The sequence below is a fragment of the Pseudophryne corroboree genome, chromosome 2 (assembly GCF_028390025.1).
Source record: "Pseudophryne corroboree isolate aPseCor3 chromosome 2, aPseCor3.hap2, whole genome shotgun sequence".
Taxonomy (NCBI): domain Eukaryota; kingdom Metazoa; phylum Chordata; class Amphibia; order Anura; family Myobatrachidae; genus Pseudophryne; species Pseudophryne corroboree.
In genome coordinates this window covers 460135629-460158176 of record NC_086445.1, presented here as the reverse complement: position 1 = coordinate 460158176, position 22548 = coordinate 460135629, and the positions used below count along the sequence as shown (strand labels likewise).

The 22548-nt window shown below is 40.7% G+C and overlaps 1 protein-coding gene and 1 long non-coding RNA gene across 2 annotated transcripts in view; one reads left to right on the top strand and one right to left on the bottom strand.

The window, feature by feature from the left end:
- Positions 1 to 22548, bottom strand: part of GALNT17 (polypeptide N-acetylgalactosaminyltransferase 17) — a 673198-nt gene that overhangs the window by 149282 nt on the left and 501368 nt on the right. The window contains exon 6 of the mRNA XM_063953757.1: positions 7963 to 8080. Within this exon, the coding sequence (XP_063809827.1) occupies positions 7963 to 8080 (118 nt within the window). The remainder of the gene's footprint in view (positions 1 to 7962; positions 8081 to 22548) is intronic.
- LOC135028121 (uncharacterized) overlaps positions 1 to 22548 on the top strand; it is a 331605-nt gene that overhangs the window by 268485 nt on the left and 40572 nt on the right. The gene's annotated exons all lie outside the window — the stretch shown is intronic.

The following is a 22548-nucleotide window of genomic DNA, read 5'->3' as shown; positions in this document are numbered from 1 at the left end:
AAAAGTTGATAATTTCAAAAAAGTTATTGGCATTATACCCTTTCCCGCCAGAGGTTAGGGCGCGCTGGGAAACACCCCCTAAGGTGGACAAGGCGCTCACACGCTTATCCAAACAAGTGGCGTTACCCTCTCCTGAGACGGCCGCACTTAAGGATCCATCAGATAGAAAGATGGAAGTTATTCAAAAGAATATATACACACATGCAGGTGTTATACTACGACCAGCTATAGCAACTGCCTGGATGTGCAGTGCTGGAGTAGTTTGGTCAGAATCCCTGATTGAAAATATTGATACCCTAGATAGGGACAATGTTTTACTGTCGTTAGAACAAATAAAGGATGCATTTATCTATATGCGTGATGCACAGAGGGATATTTGCACACTGGCATCTCGGGTGAGTGCTATGTCCATTTCAGCCAGAAGAGCCTTATGGACACGACAGTGGACAGGCGATGCGGATTCAAAACGTCACATGGAGGTTTTGCCGTATAAAGGGGAGGAGTTATTTGGAGTTGGTCTATCAGACTTGGTGGCCACGGCTACTGCCGGGAAATCCACTTTTTTACCTCAAGTCACTCCCCAACAGAGAAAGGCACCGACCTTTCAACCGCAGCCTTTTCGCTCCTACAAAAATAAGAGAGCAAAGGGCTTGTCGTACCTGCCACGAGGCAGAGGAAGAGGGAAGAGACACCAACAGGCAGCTCCTTCCCAGGAACAGAAGCCCTCCCCGGCTCCTGCAAAAACCTCAGCATGACGCTGGGGCCTCTCAAGCGGACTCGGGGACAGTGGGGGGCCGTCTCAAAAATTACAGCGCGCAGTGGGCTCACTCGCAGGTAGACCCCTGGATCCTGCAGATAATATCTCAGGGGTACAGGTTGGAATTAGAGACGGATCCTCCTCATCGTTTCCTGAAGTCTGCCTTACCAACCGTCTCTTCCGAAAGGGAGAGGGTGTTGGAAGCCATTCACAAGCTGTACGCTCAGCAGGTGATAGTCAAAGTACCCCTATTACAACAAGGAAAGGGGTATTATTCCACTCTATTTGTGGTACCGAAGCCGGATGGCTCGGTAAGGCCTATTCTAAATCTGAAGTCCTTGAACCTCTACATAAAAAAGTTCAAGTTCAAGATGGAGTCACTCAGAGCAGTGATAGCGAACCTGGAAGAAGGGGACTTTATGGTATCCTTGGACATCAAGGATGCGTATCTACACGTTCCGATTTACCCCGCACACCAGGGGTACCTCAGGTTCATTGTTCAAAACTGTCACTATCAGTTTCAGACGCTGCCGTTCGGATTGTCCACGGCGCCTCGGGTCTTTACCAAGGTAATGGCCGAGATGATGATTCTTCTTCGAAGAAAAGGCGTATTAGTTATCCCATACTTGGACGATCTCCTAATAAGGGCAAGGTCCAGAGAACAGCTGGAGACAGCTTTAGCACTATCTCAAGAGGTGCTAAGACAACACGGGTGGATTCTGAATATTCCAAAATCCCATTTAATCCCGACAACTCGTCTGCTGTTCCTAGGAATGATTCTGGACACGGTTCAGAAAAAGGTTTTCCTTCCAGAGGAAAAAGCCAAGGAGTTATCCGATCTGGTCAGGAACCTCCTAAAACCAGGAAAAGTGTCAGTACATCAATGCACAAGAGTCCTGGGAAAAATGGTGGCTTCTTACGAAGCAATTCCATTCGGCAGATTCCATGCAAGAATATTCCAAAGGGATCTGTTGGACAAATGGTCAGGGTCGCATCTGCAGATGCACCTGCGAATAACCCTGTCACCAAAGACAAGGGTGTCACTTCTGTGGTGGTTGCAGAAGGCTCACCTATTAGAAGGCCGCAGATTCGGCATTCAGGATTGGATCCTGGTGACCACGGACGCCAGCCTGAGAGGCTGGGGAGCAGTCACACAAGGAAGAAACTTCCAGGGAGTATGGACGAGTCTGGAAAAGTCTCTTCACATAAACATTCTGGAACTAAGAGCAATCTACAATGCTCTAAGCCAGGCGGAACTTCTCCTGCAAGGAAAGCCGGTGTTGATTCAGTCGGACAACATCACGGCGGTCGCCCATGTAAACAGGCAGGGCGGCACAAGAAGCAGGAGTGCAATGGCAGAAGCTGCCAAGATTCTTCGCTGGGCGGAGAATCACGTGATAGCACTGTCAGCAGTGTTCATCCCGGGCGTGGACAACTGGGAAGCAGACTTCCTCAGCAGACACGATCTTCATCCGGGAGAGTGGGGTCTACATCCAGAAGTCTTCAACATGTTAATAGACCGTTGGGAAAGACCAATTGTAGACATGATGGCGTCTCGCCTCAACAAGAAACTGGACAAATATTGCGCCAGGTCAAGAGATCCACAGGCAATAGCTGTGGACGCACTGGTAACTCCTTGGGTGTACCAGTCAGTGTATGTGTTTCCTCCTCTGCCGCTCATACCAAAGGTATTGAAGATCATACGGCAAAGAAGAGTAAGAACAATACTAGTGGTTCCGGATTGGCCGAGAAGGACTTGGTATCCGGAACTTCAAGAGATGCTCACGGACGAACCGTGGCCTCTACCTCTGAGAAGGGACCTGCTACAGCAGGGTCCCTGTCTTTTTCAAGACTTACCGCGGCTGCGTTTGACGGCAGGGCGGTTGAACGCCAGATCCTAAAAGGGAAAGGCATTCCAGAAGAAGTCATTCCTACCTTGATTAAGGCACGGAAGGAAGTCACCGTGAAACATTATCACCGCATTTGGCGAAAATATGTAGCGTGGTGCGAGGATCGGAGGGTTCCGACGGAGGAATTCCAACTGGGTCGTTTCCTACATTTCCTGCAATCAGGATTATCTATGGGTCTCAAATTGGGATCCATTAAGGTTCAAATTTCGGCCCTGTCAATATTCTTCCAAAAAGAATTGGCCTCTGTCCCTGAGGTCCAGACTTTTGTCAAGGGAGTACTGCATATACAGCCTCCTGTGGTGCCTCCGGTGGCACCGTGGGATCTAAATGTAGTTTTAGATTTCCTCAAATCCCATTGGTTTGAACCATTGAAAAAGGTGGATTTGAAATATCTCACATTGAAAGTGACTATGTTACTAGCCCTGGCCTCTGCCAGGAGAGTATCTGAATTGGCGGCTTTATCTTATAAAAGTCCTTATCTAATCTTCCATTCGGATAGGGCAGAACTGCGGACTCGTCCGCATTTTCTCCCTAAAGTGGTATCAGCATTTCATCTGAACCAACCTATTGTGGTGCCTGCGGCCACTAGCGACTTGGAGGACTCCAAGTTGTTGGACGTTGTCAGAGCCTTAAAAATATACATTGCAAGGACGGCTGGAGTCAGAAAATCTGACTCGCTGTTTATATTGTATGCACCCAACAAGTTGGGCGCACCTGCTTCTAAGCAGTCGATTGCTCGTTGGATTTGTAACACAATTCAACTTGCACATTCTGTGGCAGGCCTGCCACAGCCTAAAACTGTAAAAGCCCACTCCACAAGGAAGGTGGGCTCATCTTGGGCGGCTGCCCGAGGGGTCTCGGCATTACAACTCTGCCGAGCAGCTACGTGGTCGGGGGAGAACACGTTTGTAAAATTTTACAAATTTGATACCCTGGCAAAGGAGGACCTGGAGTTCTCTCATTCGGTGCTGCAGAGTCATCCGCACTCTCCCGCCCGTTTGGGAGCTTTGGTATAATCCCCATGGTCCTTTCAGGAACCCCAGCATCCACTTAGGACGATAGAGAAAATAAGAATTTACTTACCGATAATTCTATTTCTCGGAGTCCGTAGTGGATGCTGGGCGCCCATCCCAAGTGCGGATTATCTGCAATACTTGTACATAGTTATTGTTAACTAATTCGGGTTATTGTTAAGGAGCCATCTTTAAGAGGCCCTTTCTGTTGTCATACTGTTAACTGGGTTTAGATCACAAGTTGTACGGTGTGATTGGTGTGGCTGGTATGAGTCTTACCCGGGATTCAAAATGCCTCCCTTATTGTGTATGCTCGTCCGGGCACAGTACCTGGCTGGAGTCTGGAGGGGGGTCATGGGGGGAGGAGCCAGTGCACACCACCTGACCTAGTAAAGCTTTACTTTTTTGTGCCCTGTCTCCTGCGGAGCCGCTATTCCCCATGGTCCTTTCAGGAACCCCAGCATCCACTACGGACTCCGAGAAATAGAATTATCGGTAAGTAAATTCTTATTATTTGACATTATCAGGCTCAATTAGCCTACTTTTGCTCAATTTTAGAAACTGGGACCTGGGACCACAAAAAATGTAATATACTTCCCCTTCTTACCACTGTTATTGCTGTATTCAGAATGCCATTCTCCCTAACTAGACTTTAAAGTTTTTCTCCATTCTTTCTGCATAGTATTAAAAGTTCTCTCCTCCAACTACTATACATACTTCGATAGGTGGCTCACATTCCTAGAAAGGATGTTTTGTGCTTTTACAAAAAAATGGAGCATCCAAGTTATACATTTGTATGACATAACTCTGGCTCATATTTTCAAATTATTCAAATCTACAAATTGGTATCTCTATCATCCCTTTTATACAGCACTTTCTAATTACTTGAAATTTGTTTGGCGTTTCTTGATTGTTTTTTATCCTCCACACTATTGACCACCATCTTCCATAGAAACCTACATAATAAAACTAAATGGACAGTATTGATAGTCTGTTGACTATTTATTTATGTCATTAGACTACTGGCTTTATTTACACATTTATTGCATCTATCTATCTATCTATCTATCTATCTATCGATCTGATTTTGCCGACGTGCCACAAGTGCACGCAACCAAATACTGTAGATGACATTCATAGACTGGAAAACTATAAAACTCTTAATTTTAAATTTCTTATTCTTTCCACAGTTGTGAAGTTTGTTTGTAATTAGACATTTATACAATACAAAGATGTTATTACTCATTAGGCTGTTATTGTAAGCTATACCTTTAAGTAAGCTAGAAGCCAAGGAACTATTATGCTTAATATTAAGCTTGTGACCTTTTCTAAAAACAATTATAGGTTTATCAAGTAAAATCCAGTAAAAAATAGTGCACAATTATTCACCATTATTTTAACTAAAATATTGCACCTTATGGATGCTATTCTTTAATCCTACTACACAAACACATAAACAAACACAGACGCACACAAACAAACACACACACTCACTCACACACACACCATGTATATTACCACAGTCCATCACTAATTACTTTGTTTCCTAGAGAAGAATCATTGTTGACATTTTTTGTAATTATTTTATTTACATACAGGCAAAGTATAAAATGAAGAAATTCGATATAATATAAAAATTTAATAATAGTATAAACATGATGACATCGTGACAAATGAGACAAACTGAACAATATTTTCCCCAGAATTATGTATGACTTTCACCTTAACCACATGTGACTTTTGAACCCTATTTCACCAGAAAATACTACAGTTAATTTTGTCAGCAGTCAGTTAACCTACAAGAATGTTTTTGGATTGACACAGGAAGTCTATGCAAACAAAAAAAGAACATACAAACCCCACACATGTGTTTCCCTGGCTGCAATCTAATCCATGTACCATGATTAAATTTTATGTATTCTGAACAGCTACAGCATAAAGTCATCTGAATCATACAAGGCATATGACAAAAAAAATGGAAAATTACTAATGTGAATAATAATATCCCAACTTTGTTTCTGGGAATAACTACAGAATAACTTAAAGTATATTTAAAATACATTCATACTGTTTAAATATCTAGTATTCTTATACTCAGAAGTAGATTCTGATTGAACTTTAGGGTAACCTAATGGAGCTGTGCTTTTTATCAGAACTCTTTTGACAAGACTCCCCGTACTCCGCTGTAAAATTAAATCTCTTTTTGGTTCTGCCAGCATGTATTTTATGCTGCAGAACTTAAAAAATATATACAGTATACAAAATTCTGCCTTGTCTGCTTGCTATAGATAAAATGGCTACAAAATGCCCAAAGTTTTATTCACAGCTTCCATGGAGGACCGTTAAAATACTATACAATCTAGCCATTTTAAGAGTGAATGAAATGTTCAAACTGACTGGCACGTTACTGTTATTATCTTTTATTTACCATATTAGTCACCACAAGGGTTATGGTGCATTATACAAAGGGATAAAACTAACAATAGGATATATGAGTACAGACTGATACAGGCAGTATTTAAAATCACATGGATACATAATCAAAGTGTAAAGTTACTGCAGCATAATTATGCAGAGAAAATAGGGGGGATAGGGCGCTGCTTATACAAGCTAACAGTAAAGTGTAAAAGAGGAGCACACCAGGGCCGGAGCTTCCACTAGGCAGCTTTAGGAAGATGGGGAAAAGAGAGCAGCTATGCAACAGACTGGGGGTGGGGTATAGCAGCAGCATGCCTTTCACCTGAAGGGCGTGTAGGGGGAAGGGGCAGTAGGCAGAAGTTTTGCCTAGGGTGCTGAAAAACCTTGCACCGGCCCTGAGCACACCCCTTTCAACGTGGAATTGACCGCCGGCTATTACAGGGAACCCGGGGAGAAGAAGATCAGATATGAACTCTAAACACCTGCACAAATAGGGCTGTAAAACATTGATTTTTTTAACCCATCAATTTTTTCCCACAGGTTTTAACACTTTCTTATACATTTCAGCGCTCCTTTTTTACACTTTACTATTAAAATTATTTATAGGAGCTGCTTGCATATTCACAAGCGCGGGCATCACCCATTTAAAGTTATACAAGCGTGGGCATCACCCATTTAAAGTTATACAAGCTTACAGCCTATAGGGGATGGTATCCAGATAATAGCTCTACAAAGTCTAAGTAGACAGTCAACAGGTCAACACTATATGGTCGACATTCCTTAGGTTGATATAAACAAAAGGTCGACAGGTAAATAAGTTTGACAGTGCTTAAGGTTGACAGTTACAAAAGGTCGACATGACAATGGTTGACATACAGTTGGTCGACACATTTGTTTTCGGGTTTCACTTTTTTTATCAACAGTTGCTTGATTTACTATCCACGTGGACATCTATTGTCAGTAGTAACCTATGACAAGTGCAGCAAATCAAGTCTGGATGGGTACACATTTGTACTGAAGGTAGTCACATAACTTGGACAATACAGGATGTGAGCCACTGTAAAAAAAACAACTTGTCGAACATTGTTATGTCGACATTTTCACCCTGCTGACCTTTTGTACCTATCAACCTTTCCCATTGTTGACCTTTTATCTGTTGACCTTTTCTGCCTGTCAACGTAATGCATGTCAACCAGAAGTTGTTGGCCTATTGACTGTCTAGCTAGACATTGTAGATGTATTACACCACACCCAGAGGGGATATGTGTGGATACAATGGAAGAGGAGGACAGAGACTTCACAGTCAGTTGGAGAGGTGGTAAGCTAAACCTGATCAAATTTAACTTGCATTGTTTAGTCTAAATAAAGGTTGGGATTTTATTTCACATTTTCTTTCAGTTTAGATCTTATGAGAGATCTACTTTGTAATAATACTTTGTGCATTATATAGTGTATGCAAAAGTTGTATGCGCTATGTAAAATTGCCTGTTTGATTGAAATGTCTATGTTAAAATAATTAAACACAACCCCTTTAGGGCACAGAGAAGATATCTTTCTGCATATTTTAAAGTTTAATTGCGATTTATTTGCTAAATTTAACAGACTGACAAAATAAATCAGTGAAGGTAGCATGTGCAAAAGTTTATAATTAGCAGGAAATTAGAATTACTAAACAGAAATATAAAATTATTTCCGGTGAATTTGATACAACACAATTAAATGAAATTAGTTTGGTAATTGAGGTATTTCATTATAATGTGACTCTGGTACCATAATTTGCCACTGCCCTTAATTTTTTTGTGTATTCATCCATTTTATCGTACACAATATAGATAAGCATGAGGCTAAAAGTAGTTTCACAAACCTTTATACCGAGTTCAATGTTTTCTCCCCCATATACATCCATTCCGGGATCCAGTAGGCCAATCTCCCCAAAGAACAGTCTATTCACAACAAAAGAGCAGCCAATCATGGCAGGTGTTCTGTATACAACAAAAAAAGAATGAGATACATTATCAGCAACACTGTAAATGTTGTTACATATTGTCAAATATACTGAAGTTTAACTTAAGAGTCTTCAAATAAATGTTTTTTTAAAGATGTTTAAATCATTACTTTATGCTAATATTTCATAAATATATACAATATTCAGCCATTATTAGTACTCATGCTAGTGATCTTCCCATTATGTGTGTGCGTACATAGGGTTTCAAACAGTATATTTGCTTTAACTATGCTATCTGTAGCAGATGCAAAGTTGGATGTTTGCCAGATTGCATAGTTAACATTAAGCAAATTGGTTCTTTGCCCACCCCCACAAAACAGGCTCCAGAATTATGTGTATTTGTGCCCATTTACTGGTATGTGACACTTGCGCTAGCTTTCAACTGGAGAGGCGAGGCAAGACAGGGAAGGGATAGTCAAATGTTGGGCGAGCACAGCAAAACCACATAAAAATGAATAGTGTATATGCCTTTCACAGCCATATCAATTAGGGGCGCCTGAGGACAGATGCAATCACAGACTGATTATGATCACAGTCACAATCAGTAGGTAGCAGTTTGTAGCCATTATGTTGACTTGGGTGCAAAAGATCTGGCTGAAGCAGGCATCCCTAGTATCTATAATGGATGCAGGGTGAGTGCACACAGGCTCTGGGTCCAGGTGGGCCCAAACTGCACCCATACATTATATTTACCTCTACAGAGTCCCACATTGGCCCATGCTGCAGAGTACTGTAGCAGCTATCTCCATGTGAAAGGCAGGAAAATTGCGCAGTGGCCTTTTTCTCAGTAAATTTGCACATGCGCAGTAGAGAAGTCTTCAGGAACATGGCACGAGATAGCAGAGATACATGACTTTAAGTCACATTACCCTACTTTTAAATACTAACGATATAATGAACTGTCATATACACACAACAGAATAGTTTCTTCACAATGTTAATAAATGCCCAAACTGCATTTTCATTATACTATGTGATTAAATAGGAAAACAAATATATAATACAAATACATATGATATTTTAATTAAATTAAATGGATTACAGCAGCTGTTTTCCCTATAAAATCTTCTGTGTATAAGTACGTGTCTAATTGTATCATATTAAAGTAAATTACATTAATTGTACTCAGCCGAAACTTGACCACCTCTTTTATGCTGCTCTCCAGGTGTTAGCAGACGCAAGCCAACACTACTCATATGTATTGTTACACAGTTTTGGATGTGCGCTCCACTTGAATGTGTATAAAGTTATAATTAATAGCATTATGCTAATGCATACCTCTCAACATGTGGAGATGGCAATGCTGTACTCCCATGTGCGACGAAGACACGAGTGGTCAAACAGGGGGTGTTGCTTATTGCAAAGAGGTGTGGCCTATTGGGAAGGGGTGTGTTTTTATCGAAAAGGGGCTTGGCTTCGTGGAGTGCCATTATCACAAATGACACCCCCATTTCCGTCACTGTGGGGGCATGTCCAGCGCTTTGTGAGCTACTGGCATGCCCCCAGTCCCTCTATCTCCCATGAATAGACCCCATACAGTGAGCTACAGGAGCATCCCAATTGCCCAACCTCCTGGGGGGCACTGTGGCCTGTGGATGGGACAGCGAGACAGTCCCAAAAAAAGTGACTGTCCCACAAAAATTGTGACAGTTGGGAAGTATGCTAACAGTAATAACCATATTATATTTAATATACTGTAGTTAAAAGTCATTGTATTTCTTCACTTTGGTTTTAGATACAAGTTTGAACATTTGTCAAACAATTATTTGTTTCAAAAGTCACCTTATCAATATCAAGCAACATATCTTTTCTAATTAACTGCACAGTGATGTGCACATCCTGGTAAACCAATGAAGAAAACTGCTAAGGTAATTCTCAGCCACTGATATAATCTTTTTTCTCTTGATTTTTTACTAATCAGAGATAAGATAATCATAAACAATGAAGTTTGCAGAATATATATTAATAGGCAAAGAGATCTTTTGCTTGCAACTGGAAAATTAAAAATAGATGGGACAAAGTATTCCATGCTGTAAATTATATGTGTGACTTCTAATATCTGTAATAAAATACAGCAGGTGTGCATTAATACCTATCAAATCTTACTGCTTAAAAGCAATGACATAAGTTTTTTTTTATTATTATTTATGCTGGGCATACATGATACAATTACCTGGCTGATCCACCTGATATCAGTGGATCAGGCACATAATTGAAGCATTTATGTGGCCAACCGACCGAAAATATTGATCAATCATGCATACCGGATTGTCTAGCATGCCCCACTGATTCAATATTTTTAAAGTATCATGTCCGCGGCATTGGGTAGTGTATGCCCTACCGCGGGGCATACATTGCCCAATGTTTATTCACATGGGAAGGTACGGGGATAATGCTCCACCCTGGGAGCAGAGCGCTGATATCAGGTGACATGCACTGTGAGAGATCTAACAGTGTATGTCTCGGATATCGGCAGGGTCAGATAAAATGCCTGGTTACCTGACAATGTATGCCCAGAATTACAAACGTTAATAGATACATTACAATATTTTGATGGTCCATAACTGATTTCCCCTTGCTCACAGGAAACCAACACCTTTTTAAAGTCTAAGCTCCTCCCCAGCATTATACACATTATTTGGCCTTAAACTCATTTGTTCCTTTTCCAGTTTCATGCCCCCTACAGTGTATACAGTAAAGCTAGTTGAGTTGCTTTGTTTAGCTTGCATGGCTGCAGCAAGGAAAGCTGAATCACCTAGAAAAGCATTTAGTGAAAAGTTCACTTTGCCACTTTCTCCTTACCATCTAATCACCATTATATTGAATAATACCACATTCTTATTTTCATCTAAATAGCAAACTTATTTAACAACAGTAGCTGCTCTTTCTTCTTATCTTTGCATAATGGAACTAAGTACCTAATTCAGTAAGGATTGCAATCCTTAGTAATGCAAATGCAGAGGAGGTGCAAAGCACCTCCTTCCTGCAGTTGCTATAACAATACTGTGATTGATGCGATTACAGGCAGGATGAAGGCTGTGATGTTTATCTTCGACGGCAGGCTGAGTAAGCCTGAGCTTACTTAGACTACCTGTCCCAGAGCGACAAATCCCCCATCCCTCCCCCGAAATCCCCTGCCTGCCTCTGTTTGTTTTGCAATCGCTGGACCCGTTATGCACGTTCCTATGTGTCCACAGTTTCCTGACTATCAGGAAACAGCACATTGGATGGCAAAAGCTATCCAACCTAATTTAGGCCCTAAGTCCCGGTATAGCAACAAAATGAACTGAATACAGAACATATATGTGCCTGTTGCTTTATAGTAAATTACATTTAAATATTATTTAATAAGATTCTAATCCATGAACATTTGTGCCTTAAATATTGACTGTCAAGCACAGATAAACAATCAGTGATGTTGGGCATATACTATATAATTATCTGGCCCATTGTCTGGAAATAGCAGATTGACCAGATAATTGTACAGTGTATGTGCGCAACCGATCTGAAACTATCAATCGGACCGTCAAGTCAGATGGTTCATCTTGTCTGTCCAACGCAATATATTAAGGTTACAAATCAGCCGCATCAGGCAGTGTATGCAATGCTGCAGATGACCAACCAACATTTGCCATGCACATTGGGGAGGGATGGGGAAATGTCTCCTCCCCAGGGAAGGAACCAAAATATGTTGTGGCCATACATTGTTAGATATCTCACAGTATATACCCATGATACTCTACTAGGTCACATACATTTTAACTGACTTTATATACCCAGCTTAAAATTAATTTTTATATTGCTACCCAAGACATGAATTGCAACAAGTATCACTAACTATAACTTTACTTTTGAAGTAATAAATGCTCAGCAGAACAGTATAAGCACAGCATAAGTGCACCAGGAGCAGTCATTTCCTTGTCATGCACGTCTCCTCTTGTACAGTATAAACTTGAGTCTTATAGCTGCTAAATGTAATTTCACATCCATAGATTATACCACTTACGCATTTCTCCACTTTGTATTCGTACTGTTTCTTCAGAGGAAAATAAAAAACTTAAAAAAGTTCACAAAAGTGGACTGAGTCTTTTAAGCATTTCCTTTTAACTCCACGGAGTAGATTATAGTCTTCTTATCCACTTGAAAATATAGCAACTTAATCATTTGAGTGTCATGATTGAAACATATTTATACTGGTGACACTTACTTACACTATATCTTCAACTTTTATTGTTGTATTATAGAGATGTGCGGGTTTGGTTTTACTCGGATTTACTCAGGTTTTTCGGGTTTTGCTTAGTGGCTATCCAAAATGCATGACATCCGTGATCCAATAAGATGCCGTTTCGAGACCCGAGTAAATCCGAGTAAAACCGAACCCGCACATGTCTATTGTATTATTTTATGTTCATCAAGTAGTGAAAATTTATGTTTAATTACATATCAATAAAACCACAGTTAAAGGTGTAATTTTAAAATTTAGATTTAAATTTAAAGATGCTAAAACTGACCTTAACAGTTAAAGACATTTTAATTATTATAAAAAATAAATGGTTGTTGGCAAAAAGTTTATAGTCCAATGAGGTCTGCATACCTTATAGTAAAGGCATTATTAATAACTACTCATTAGTCTGTGAAATCTGTTGGAATACTAAACACTAAGCAGTTACAGAAAGGGAAAAATGACAGGGAGGGCACCATGGCAGAGGAAGAGAAGGGAGGATGTAACCTGCGTGCGCCTCCTGGAAAAGTGTGCATGGTCTTGCAATGAGGGCATGATCTCGCAGCAAGGGGAGTGGCCTTAAAGGGAATGCCATAAACATATGATGGGAAGAGGATGACACCTTGCAAAAGGCAGAGGGTGACAGGAGAGAGAGGATGATGGGGAGATAGCAATGCAGGGGAGAGGCAGTGAGAGCAGTGGGTGACAGGGAGAGGGTGACACCAGGGATAGGGTGATGCCAGGGAGAGGGTGACAGCAGTGAGTGACAGGGAGAGAGTGACATCAGTGGGTGACAGGGAGAGGGTGAGAGCAGTGGATGACATTAAGAGGGTGACTCCAGGGAGAGTGACAGCAGTGGGTGACAGGGAGAGGGTGATAGCAGTGGGTAACAGGGAGAGGATGACACCAGGGAAAGGGTGACAGCAGTGGGTGACATTGAGACAGTGACATCAGTGGGTGACAGGGAGTGGGTGACAGGGAGAGGGAGACAGCAGTGGGTGACAGGGGGAGAGTGAGAGCATTGGGTGACAGGAAGAGCGTGACAACAGGCAGAGAGTGACAGCAGTGGGTGAAAGGGAGAGGGGGATGCCAGGGGGAGAGTGACAGAAGCGGCTGACAGGGAGAGGGCGACAGGGAGAGGGTGATTCCAAGGAGAGCGTGACATCAGTGGCTGACAGGGAGAGGGTGAGAGCAGTGGGTGACAGGGAGAGGGTGTTAACAGGGGAAGAGTGACAGGAAGGGGGTGACGCCAGGGCGAGGGTTACAAGAAGGGGGTGGCAAATATATAGTATTACAATATTTTTTACCTGGGCCCAGAACTGCAGTGCATGGATTGTGGCACCCCCATTGGGTAGTGCCTAAATCCCCTTTGCCAACAGTAACGTGTTGCAGGAGAGGCGAGACACCAGGCCCAAAACATGGGGGCAAAGTGAGCCTGTGATGGTACAATGGAGTCTAAATACAAAAAAAATAACCTACAACTAACCTAGATTGAAGAAAAAATAAAAATGCTCTCAGGGAATAACAGAACTTCCATCCTCACCTTATGTCAAACCAGGAACTGTTTGGCAAAGGGTTTATAGATTCTACTTGATTCCTTTGTTATAACGCTGGGGACAGTCACAAGTTCACAACATCAGATCCGCAGCAACAGGCGCAAGGACGACAGATCCACAGCAACAGGCGCAAGAACATGAAGTCAGGGTCAGAGCAATAGGAGCAATAGGAAGAGGAGTGGGGATTGTGGCTCCTACTCCGGCAGGACCGCACTCAGACAGCAGCTCTACTGCTTGTTACTGGGGGACAGACAGGCAGGCAGGCAGGCAGCGGCCTTCAGTATAATGAGTCAGACTGACTCATTCTAATGCTGCGCTGGCCCACTCTCATAAACAATGGGGGGGGGATCTTTCACTGGTTCCAGATAACAAAATGTCTAGAAACACAAGTGAATATATCAGTGCTTGAAATATTCAAAGTTAAAAACAATATGGTGTTGAACACTCTTTAAATAATTGTAGATGTTTCTCTGTTAAAAGTTACATTTGAAACTGAAGTTATTTTCCATCAATAAAAATAAATAATATCTAGCACAATTACAGTATAATGAAATACTGAACATTAGATTCAGAATAAGCATTTTTGTCCTTTGAGGCAATAATGCCGAATATATTTTCTTCTAATGCAAAACCAATTAGCCTAATGTGAATAACTCATCTGCCAGTTCCTACATTAGCAGAGACAATCTCTCCAGCTTGGTATAGAGACAAGAATTAATTAAAAAGATATACCAATGTCTTATACTTGATATTTCCCAATAAGAAGGCATCTTTTCCTAATAGGCATCTTTTTCTTTTTCAGTCTGTATTTCACAAGAGAAGCATTCTGTAGTTAAATAAATCATCATTTTCTTATAGCTTCAATCTTAAAATAAGCTAAATACAATATAAGAGTAACATAAATGTCATGACACATCTATAGCGCACTCTTTTCTTTTTTCCTTTAGACTAAATGAAAGTTAAAAAAATGTGATTAGTGCTGAAATCCCCTAAGGAATTAGTGGATTCTTCATTTCAATCACAGAAACATGGAAAATCCATTTTTATACACTCATCATACTTTATAATCACTTAATTACTTTTTCATATAAAAATTAAATGGGCACAATTTGAAGTACTTGAACTTTTAAAAGTATACCTTGAGTAATTACGGAGATATTTTATCGCTGTGCTACCCTGAGATGCCCTTCACTCTGAGCTTTATAATTTCTGTTAATTTATACCAAGATCAGGTAATTAAAGCAATTATGCTGATATTTTCACGGTAAGATTAAAAATGACAAAGGTATAAGACCCACACAATAAAAGATTAAAAATACTGCAACAAAGTTTTACGACCTACACAATAAAAGATTAAATATAAAAAAGTATAAGACCCACACAATAGACTTGCACATACTCCAAGTAACATTTTCATCAATATACACTTTACAAAAAGCTGTGGTTCTTATTAATGTAAACCAATTGTGTATCTTAGCAAAACCCATGCCTCTGATGCAACACAGCATTGCTTTAGATTATCTAGTACATTTTTTATTTTCTTAATCATAAATTCTGAAACTGAAATGGACATTCATGTGGAATGTTTCTTATTCATTGGGCCACAAGAGATTAAAGCATATCTTCCTAAAATGCACAATATACTGGATAAAAACAGGTTTTGTGATGGAGCTGTATTACAATAAGTTCTGTCTTACTTATTGTTATGCATAGGAGAGTAATAATAATAATAATTAAAATATATTTATATACTGTAGCACTCTTTCTCCAATAGGACACAAGGCACTTAATAGATAGAATGAACATAATACAGAACAGAAACAATGAAGTATAATTAAGTATTTTCATAAAATATAGAGAGCATGGAGATACTATAGAGACATTAAGGAAATGCTTGAATAAACAGGAAAGTCTTGAGTCTGTTTCTGAAGGATTCTAGAGTGGGGGTCTCTTGAACTGTGCGGGGAAGTGAGTTCCATAGAGTCGGAACAGAATTGCTAAAAACTCGACCCCCAGCTGAATTACGGGAGACTCTAGTTACAACTAAAAGTCATTCATCTACAGATCGCTGTATCAAGTGGGACAGTAAGGACTCAGAATCTGCTTCAGATACCTAGGGTCCTGGTCATGTAGGGCTTTGAAAGTCAGAAAGCCAATCTTGAAAGCAATTTCCATCTTACAGGCAGCCAGTGGAGGGAGTAGAGAATGGGTGTTATGTGGCTGGAATGAATCTGGTTGGTTAACAGCCTGGCAGCTGTCTGGCTATGTTCCTCAGATGAAAGAGTGAGGTTTTCATTGTGACTGATATCTGATATTTAAGTGTCAAGCCACCATCCATGATCCAGGACAATGCCAAGATTCCACACATGATCAGTATCTTGTAATTCTGACCCCCCCAAGTGTAAGTCCAGTTGGTTGGCTATGCTGCAGTCTTGTCCTTTGATTTTAAGGTCCTAGCATAAGGACCTCTGTTTTATCTGTATTCAGTCTCAGCCAGCTGGCACTCATCCATTCCTGGAGCTCAGCTAGACAGCCATTTAGGGTTGTTATAATGTTTCTCAGTACCTGGGGCAAGGACAAGTAAAGTTGTAGTGGTACACCAGGCCATGGTGCCTGATTATTTCACCCAGTGGAAGCATGTATACTGTAAAAACCAAGGGTGATAGCATAGAACCTTGTGGGACACCACATGGCAGTGGAAGTAAGGTTAAAAAATAGAGATAGTTTCATGAAGCAGTCAAAGGTCAGCCATGTACTGACAAGTCTATTCTGGCTTAACCTAAAGTCTTACTGGAATCAAGAAATATTTGAGTTTTATTAAATCACAATTACAGATGGATATTACTTTATTTGTCATTATTTTGCTTAAAAAAAGTTGTCATCATTGGGTTTCATTCAGTCTAGGATACATTGGTCATGAAAGCCAGATTGCAGTCCTCACAGTTTATTTAGTGAATTAACGTTTTTCCATTACAATTGTTGTGTACTGATGATACCCTTAGCTTTATTAAATTAGTTATGCCTGCTCAATGCAGCCATGTTTTAAAAGTTCTAAAGACAAATTGTGCAAAAGAGACCCAACCAAATTTTTGCTCATTTGTCTTATTCTATTTTTTTTTTGCCATATATAGAACATTATATGAAGAGAACACTGGCCGGGAAGCATGCTGGAGATGTGAATCTGCTCCATGCAATAATTTTTATGAAGAAGGAAGAGGGGTTTCTTCCTTACTCTCCTTACTCTCCCAAGCCAGGCCAGTGGTGCATGTAACATAGTAACATAATTAATGAGGTTGGAAAGAGGCAAATTGCACATCAGGTTCACATGTATACTGTATTAAGCTGTGCACATTATACTGCACCAGCTGAAGTAATGGTTTAGTACCAATTGACAACTATATTTTGTACCTCTCCCACATATTTAATGTCAATATATTAAATGCTAAACAGATGGAGCTTCTATCATCTTTGCCTGCCTAGTCGCAGGCGTGCACTCCCAGCATGACTAGGTGATCTGTCTGCCTTGTCACGCTGGGAGTGCACAGAGACGCTCCCATTCAGAGCGTCTCTGTCCGGGTGCGCGGATGGAGAAGCTCTTCATTCAAATGAATGGGGCGCGTCTCCGTCTGGGCACAGAGACACTCACAGTGACTAGGTGCGCCCAGGCGGACATGCCTAGTCACAGAATAAGGACAGATAACAGAGGCTCCATCTGTAGTCTTGGATACTTTTTTCATCTACAAAAGTGTCCAATCCGTTTTTAAATGCATTTACAGAGTCCGCCATTATTACCTTCTTCGGCAGGGAGTTCCAAATCTTTATTGCCCTTACAGTGAAAAACCCTTTCCTACGATTTGTACGGAATTTTCTCTCCTCTAGCCTCAGTGAGTGCCCACGTGTCATATACAGAGTTCTATTAATATACCACTCCCCTGCTAACTCCTTGTAATGACCCTTTATATATTTGAAGATATTAATAATGTCTCCTCTTAGACACATCTTTTCTAGTGTATACATATTTAACCTAGTAAGCCTTTTCTCGTACACCAGTGTCTCTAACCCTTTAATTAGTTTAGTTGCTCACCTTTGAACTCTTTTGAGTTCCCTGATATATTTTTTATAATATGGTGACCAAAATTGAACACAATAATCCAGGTGCGGATGTACCAATGATTTGTATAGCGGCAGGATTACATCCTCATCCCTTGTCTCAATACCTTGTTTTATGCATGCAAGGACTTTACTTGTCTTCTTTGCTGCATTTTGACATTGTGTACTGTTATTGAGCCTATTATCTATGAGCACCCCAAAATCTTTTTCTACTACTATTACCCTATATTTTCCCCATTAAGTGTGTAGGATGCAAGTTTGTTTTATATCCCAAAATGTAGACCTTTGCATTTTTCAATATTGAACCTTTTTCTCCAATTAGACGCCCAGGCTTCAAGTTTAAACAAGTAATTCTGTAGAGCAGGGGTGGGGAACCTCAGGCCCAAGGGCCGTATAAGGCCCGCAGAGTCACTTGATCCGGCCCAGCCAGGCTCACCTAGCCGGTCGCCCGCTGAGATTTTGTTACTAGCGGGCGCCCGGCTTCTTCCCCTCAGCAGCAGCTGGAGGCAGGAGCTCACTCCTGAGCTCCGGCTTCCGGCTCCGGCAGTGTGCGGCTGTGCGGTGCTATGGGAGAGATGTCATGACTTCTTTCCCATAGTTCTGAGGAGCGAGCGGCCAGGTGGAGGGCAACGGTCCGGAAGCAGGAGCGGGGCTGGTGAGTAATGTGAAGGTTTTATTCTTTTAATATGTGTGTGTAAGTGTCGCTACAAGGGGGCATATCTAATGGGGCATAACAAGTGACTGGGGGCATATCTAATGGGGCATAACAAGTGACTGGGGGAATATCTAATGGGGCATAACAAGTGACTGAGGGCATATCTAATGGGGGCATAACTACTGACTGGGGTATATCTACTGGAGGCATATCTACTGGGGCATAACTACTGGGCGCATATCTACTGGGGGCAGGCTCATTTCTAAGTTGATAATTTTTGTATGGCCCCCAAAGGATTTTATAAATATCCAAATGGCCCTTGGTAGAAAAAAGGTTCCCCTCCCCTGCTGTAGAGACTCCACATCGATTTCTGAATTAATTACCTTATGCAGTTTAGTAAGATCTGCAAAGATTGACACTGTGCTTCCCAGGCCTATTCCTAGATCATTAATAAATATATTGAATAGTAGCGGACCCTTGTGGTATTCCGTTGACTACTGGTGCCCAGCTGGAGAACATCCCATTGACCACTACTCATTGTACCCTGTTATCCAGCCAATTACCAATCCATGTACAAATAGTATTTCCTAGGCCAAGTTCTCTTAATTTGATGATCAGTCTCCTGTGAGGCACTGTATCAAAGGCTTTGGCAAAATCTAAATAGACCACATCCACTGCTTTTCCCTGGTCAAGATTATCGCTCACTTCCTCGTAGAAGCTAATTAAGTTAGTTTGACATGATATGTCCCTCACAAACCCATGCTGACTCTTGCTAATAAACTTAGTATTCCGCAGATAATCCTCTATGCTATCCCTCAAAATCCTTCCAATATTTTACCCGCTATGGATGTTAAACTAACTGGTCATTCATTCCCAGGATGATTTTTAGATCCATTTTTAAATAGTGTCACTACCTCAGCTATACGCCAATCCTTCGGTACCATACCTGATTTAATTAAACTATAGAAAATCAAGTATAAGGGTCTTGATAGCTGTGCCCTAATCTCCATAATAACCCTCGGGTGAAAACCATCTGGACCTGGAGATTTATTAATCTTTATGTTGCTTAGTCTCCAGGACTACTTCCTCACTTAAACAAGCATCTAGCCAAGAATCATTACCTTCACTGACATTCTGCACTACTATCAACATCTGATCCTCCCTGGTGAATACTGCCGAAAAGTGGAATGATAAACAACAATTGAAACATCCAGCTAAAGTGATATCCATGTTAGTAATATATTTTTGTTTTACTGAGCTCTGAGTAGAGATTTCTGAGGGTCCAGTATTAGTAGACTTTGCCATTTACTAAATATCTGAAATAGGGTAATAGAAATACTAACCAAACCAGTACTAATTATACATACATAGGGAACTTTTCTTCAGTCAGTAAAACTTAAAATATTAATAGCAGAGGGCCTGGTTTGACAGCCATTCTAGTAGATTGTTTCCATGCACAGCTATGAACATTCGCCAATTTGAAAATTTCCAAGAACAAACTACCGTAGACTATAGAGAGCCACGCACTATAGGAAACCAACATGCCAAGATGGACACTGGACTTCAGTGAAAGAAATTTCCTACAACTTCATCACCAGTGGAAAACAATGCCTTCCCAAATATGTTTAAAGTACAACAAAACTATTGAATATTAATTTCTAATTATATCTTCACACTTACAGATGAAGCATATGTTATCTTTGCTGTTTCTCCACCTAAAAGGAGGTTTAGTCGCACCTAGGCGATAGCTTAGGTTGCCAACTGTAATCACAGATAGGCGTGTTGAGGCACAACTACATACTCAGCATGCAATACACATCTCCACCACTGGGTGGCTAATGTTTCACTAATCCAGTACTTTAGAGCGAATAGCGGCAGAATGATCTACAGTACAAGCTCTGGCAAATGGACAGTGATGACTGTATTGTTAATGTACACACAGACCAATGGTCAGATGGAGTGGGTCAATTTAAAATATATATATATATAGTTTATACAGAAGCAAACTAATGTATTAAAACACTTGTCAATTGCCGTGTTACTGCATGTGAGTGTCCAAGTCCTGTAAACAAAGCAATAGAGTAAAAATGAATATACAGTAGTGTATTCAGACGCAACTAATGTGTGAAAGCAATAATGAAGTTCATTGACGTTAAAGTATGTACAGTATACTGTATGTTTTGCACAATATGAGCGTCCAAGTTCCTTAATGGCATAAACAAACACCAATGGGAAGGAATCGCTGCTTACAATACTTTTACACATGAGCTTGTATATCTTCCATGAAGCGGCATGGGCAAGCGGTGAAGTCTTCTGTCTCCCATGCTGAGAGTCCTGGGTTTGATACCCAAAGTGCGAGAGTATTTTTTTCTGACACTCACCTTATTAATTTTTTCATTTTTTTTTATTGTAATATACCTTCACATTCAATAGAAGTGTGCACACAGGTTTTACATAAATCAGGGTAAATCTTCAGGCGCAACTCATTCCGCTATCTAAAATACACAGCAGCAATGAGGACCTGTAGACATACCAATTAATATAAATTAGTGTATTCTGACGCAACTAACTTTTTGAGCAACACAGTACTGTAGATCGTCTGCATTAGAGTATCTGTGTTGCACTTTATGAGAAGGGATCACTGCTTCTGTACCATTTACACATCTACTGTATCAAAGTGACTGCAGTTCTCTATCTGATTTTCATAAACAGTATTGTGTTGTACATTTATTGCAACAGAACCTCCCTCCCTCCCTGTCTACTGTATGAACTGTGCAGGCTTCTAGAGGGTAAGAGGGAAGTGGGATGGGGAAGGTGGTGGCTAAATACCGTGTTTTGCAATATGAGCGTCCAAGTCCCTTAACGGCATAAACAAACACCAAAGGGAAGGAATCATTGCTTATATACTGTTATATACTGTATGACATACTGCAGCATATTATAGCATAATGAGATGCACCAGTAAAAGTAGTTCTTACGCTGCGCAGTGGTGATTTTAAAAAGCGACATCTGGTGGAAGATTGCAGGTATTACACTCAAAGGTAACGCCAAACGCTCTGTGCACCTCCTTACGACCAGATGCGCCTCCTTGCCCCCAGGCACGCGGCATATGCCTGATCGTGACTAACACCTCTGCCAACCAAGATAATGGAGGCTCCATCTGTATATTAAACAGAAGTTTCAATGGGGAAAGATAAAGAAGATGTCATACAGTAGGAGAAGCAACAAGGAAAGATAAAGTAAGATCCCTTGCAATAACTAAATTTGAAATCTAGAATCAGTCACTACTATGTAAAGCTTATGCGCAAACCAACAATGTCACTTTGAGGAGAACCAGGAGATATCATCTTGGGTCTCTGTGCACTATACCAGCATTAGCATTAGATCAAAGACTCCAGGAAAGATTGAGGAACATAACCAACCTAACACAAGTTGCTAAATGGCTCACAGCATTAGCAGACTCAAAGAAAATAAAATAAAAGAATATTGTGCCAAAATACACAATACCATACATCACCAAGATAAATTCAATGAATATTAGGCAGTCTAAATAACTGAGGAAGACAGAACACTGTAAGAATTAGAGGAATTCCGAAGGACACCTCATCTCAAGGTACAAAACTGGTGTGCTCCCCAAAAATTATCAAACAGAAATGAAAAAAAGGGGTGTTTTCAATGATATGCGCAATATACACGGAGTGCAGCTAATCAAGTGCAAAAAGAGGTGTACCCCACACTTCAACAATCTAACAATGGAAAAGGAAATTTTTACACATGACAATAGCGCTCACCAAGTGACATGCAAAAGTGTATAATCAACTGGTATAGAATGCATTCACCCTTAATTGAAAGATATTCCTCATAAGCTGATGAATAGAGGATGAAGATTCACTCTAGAAGGT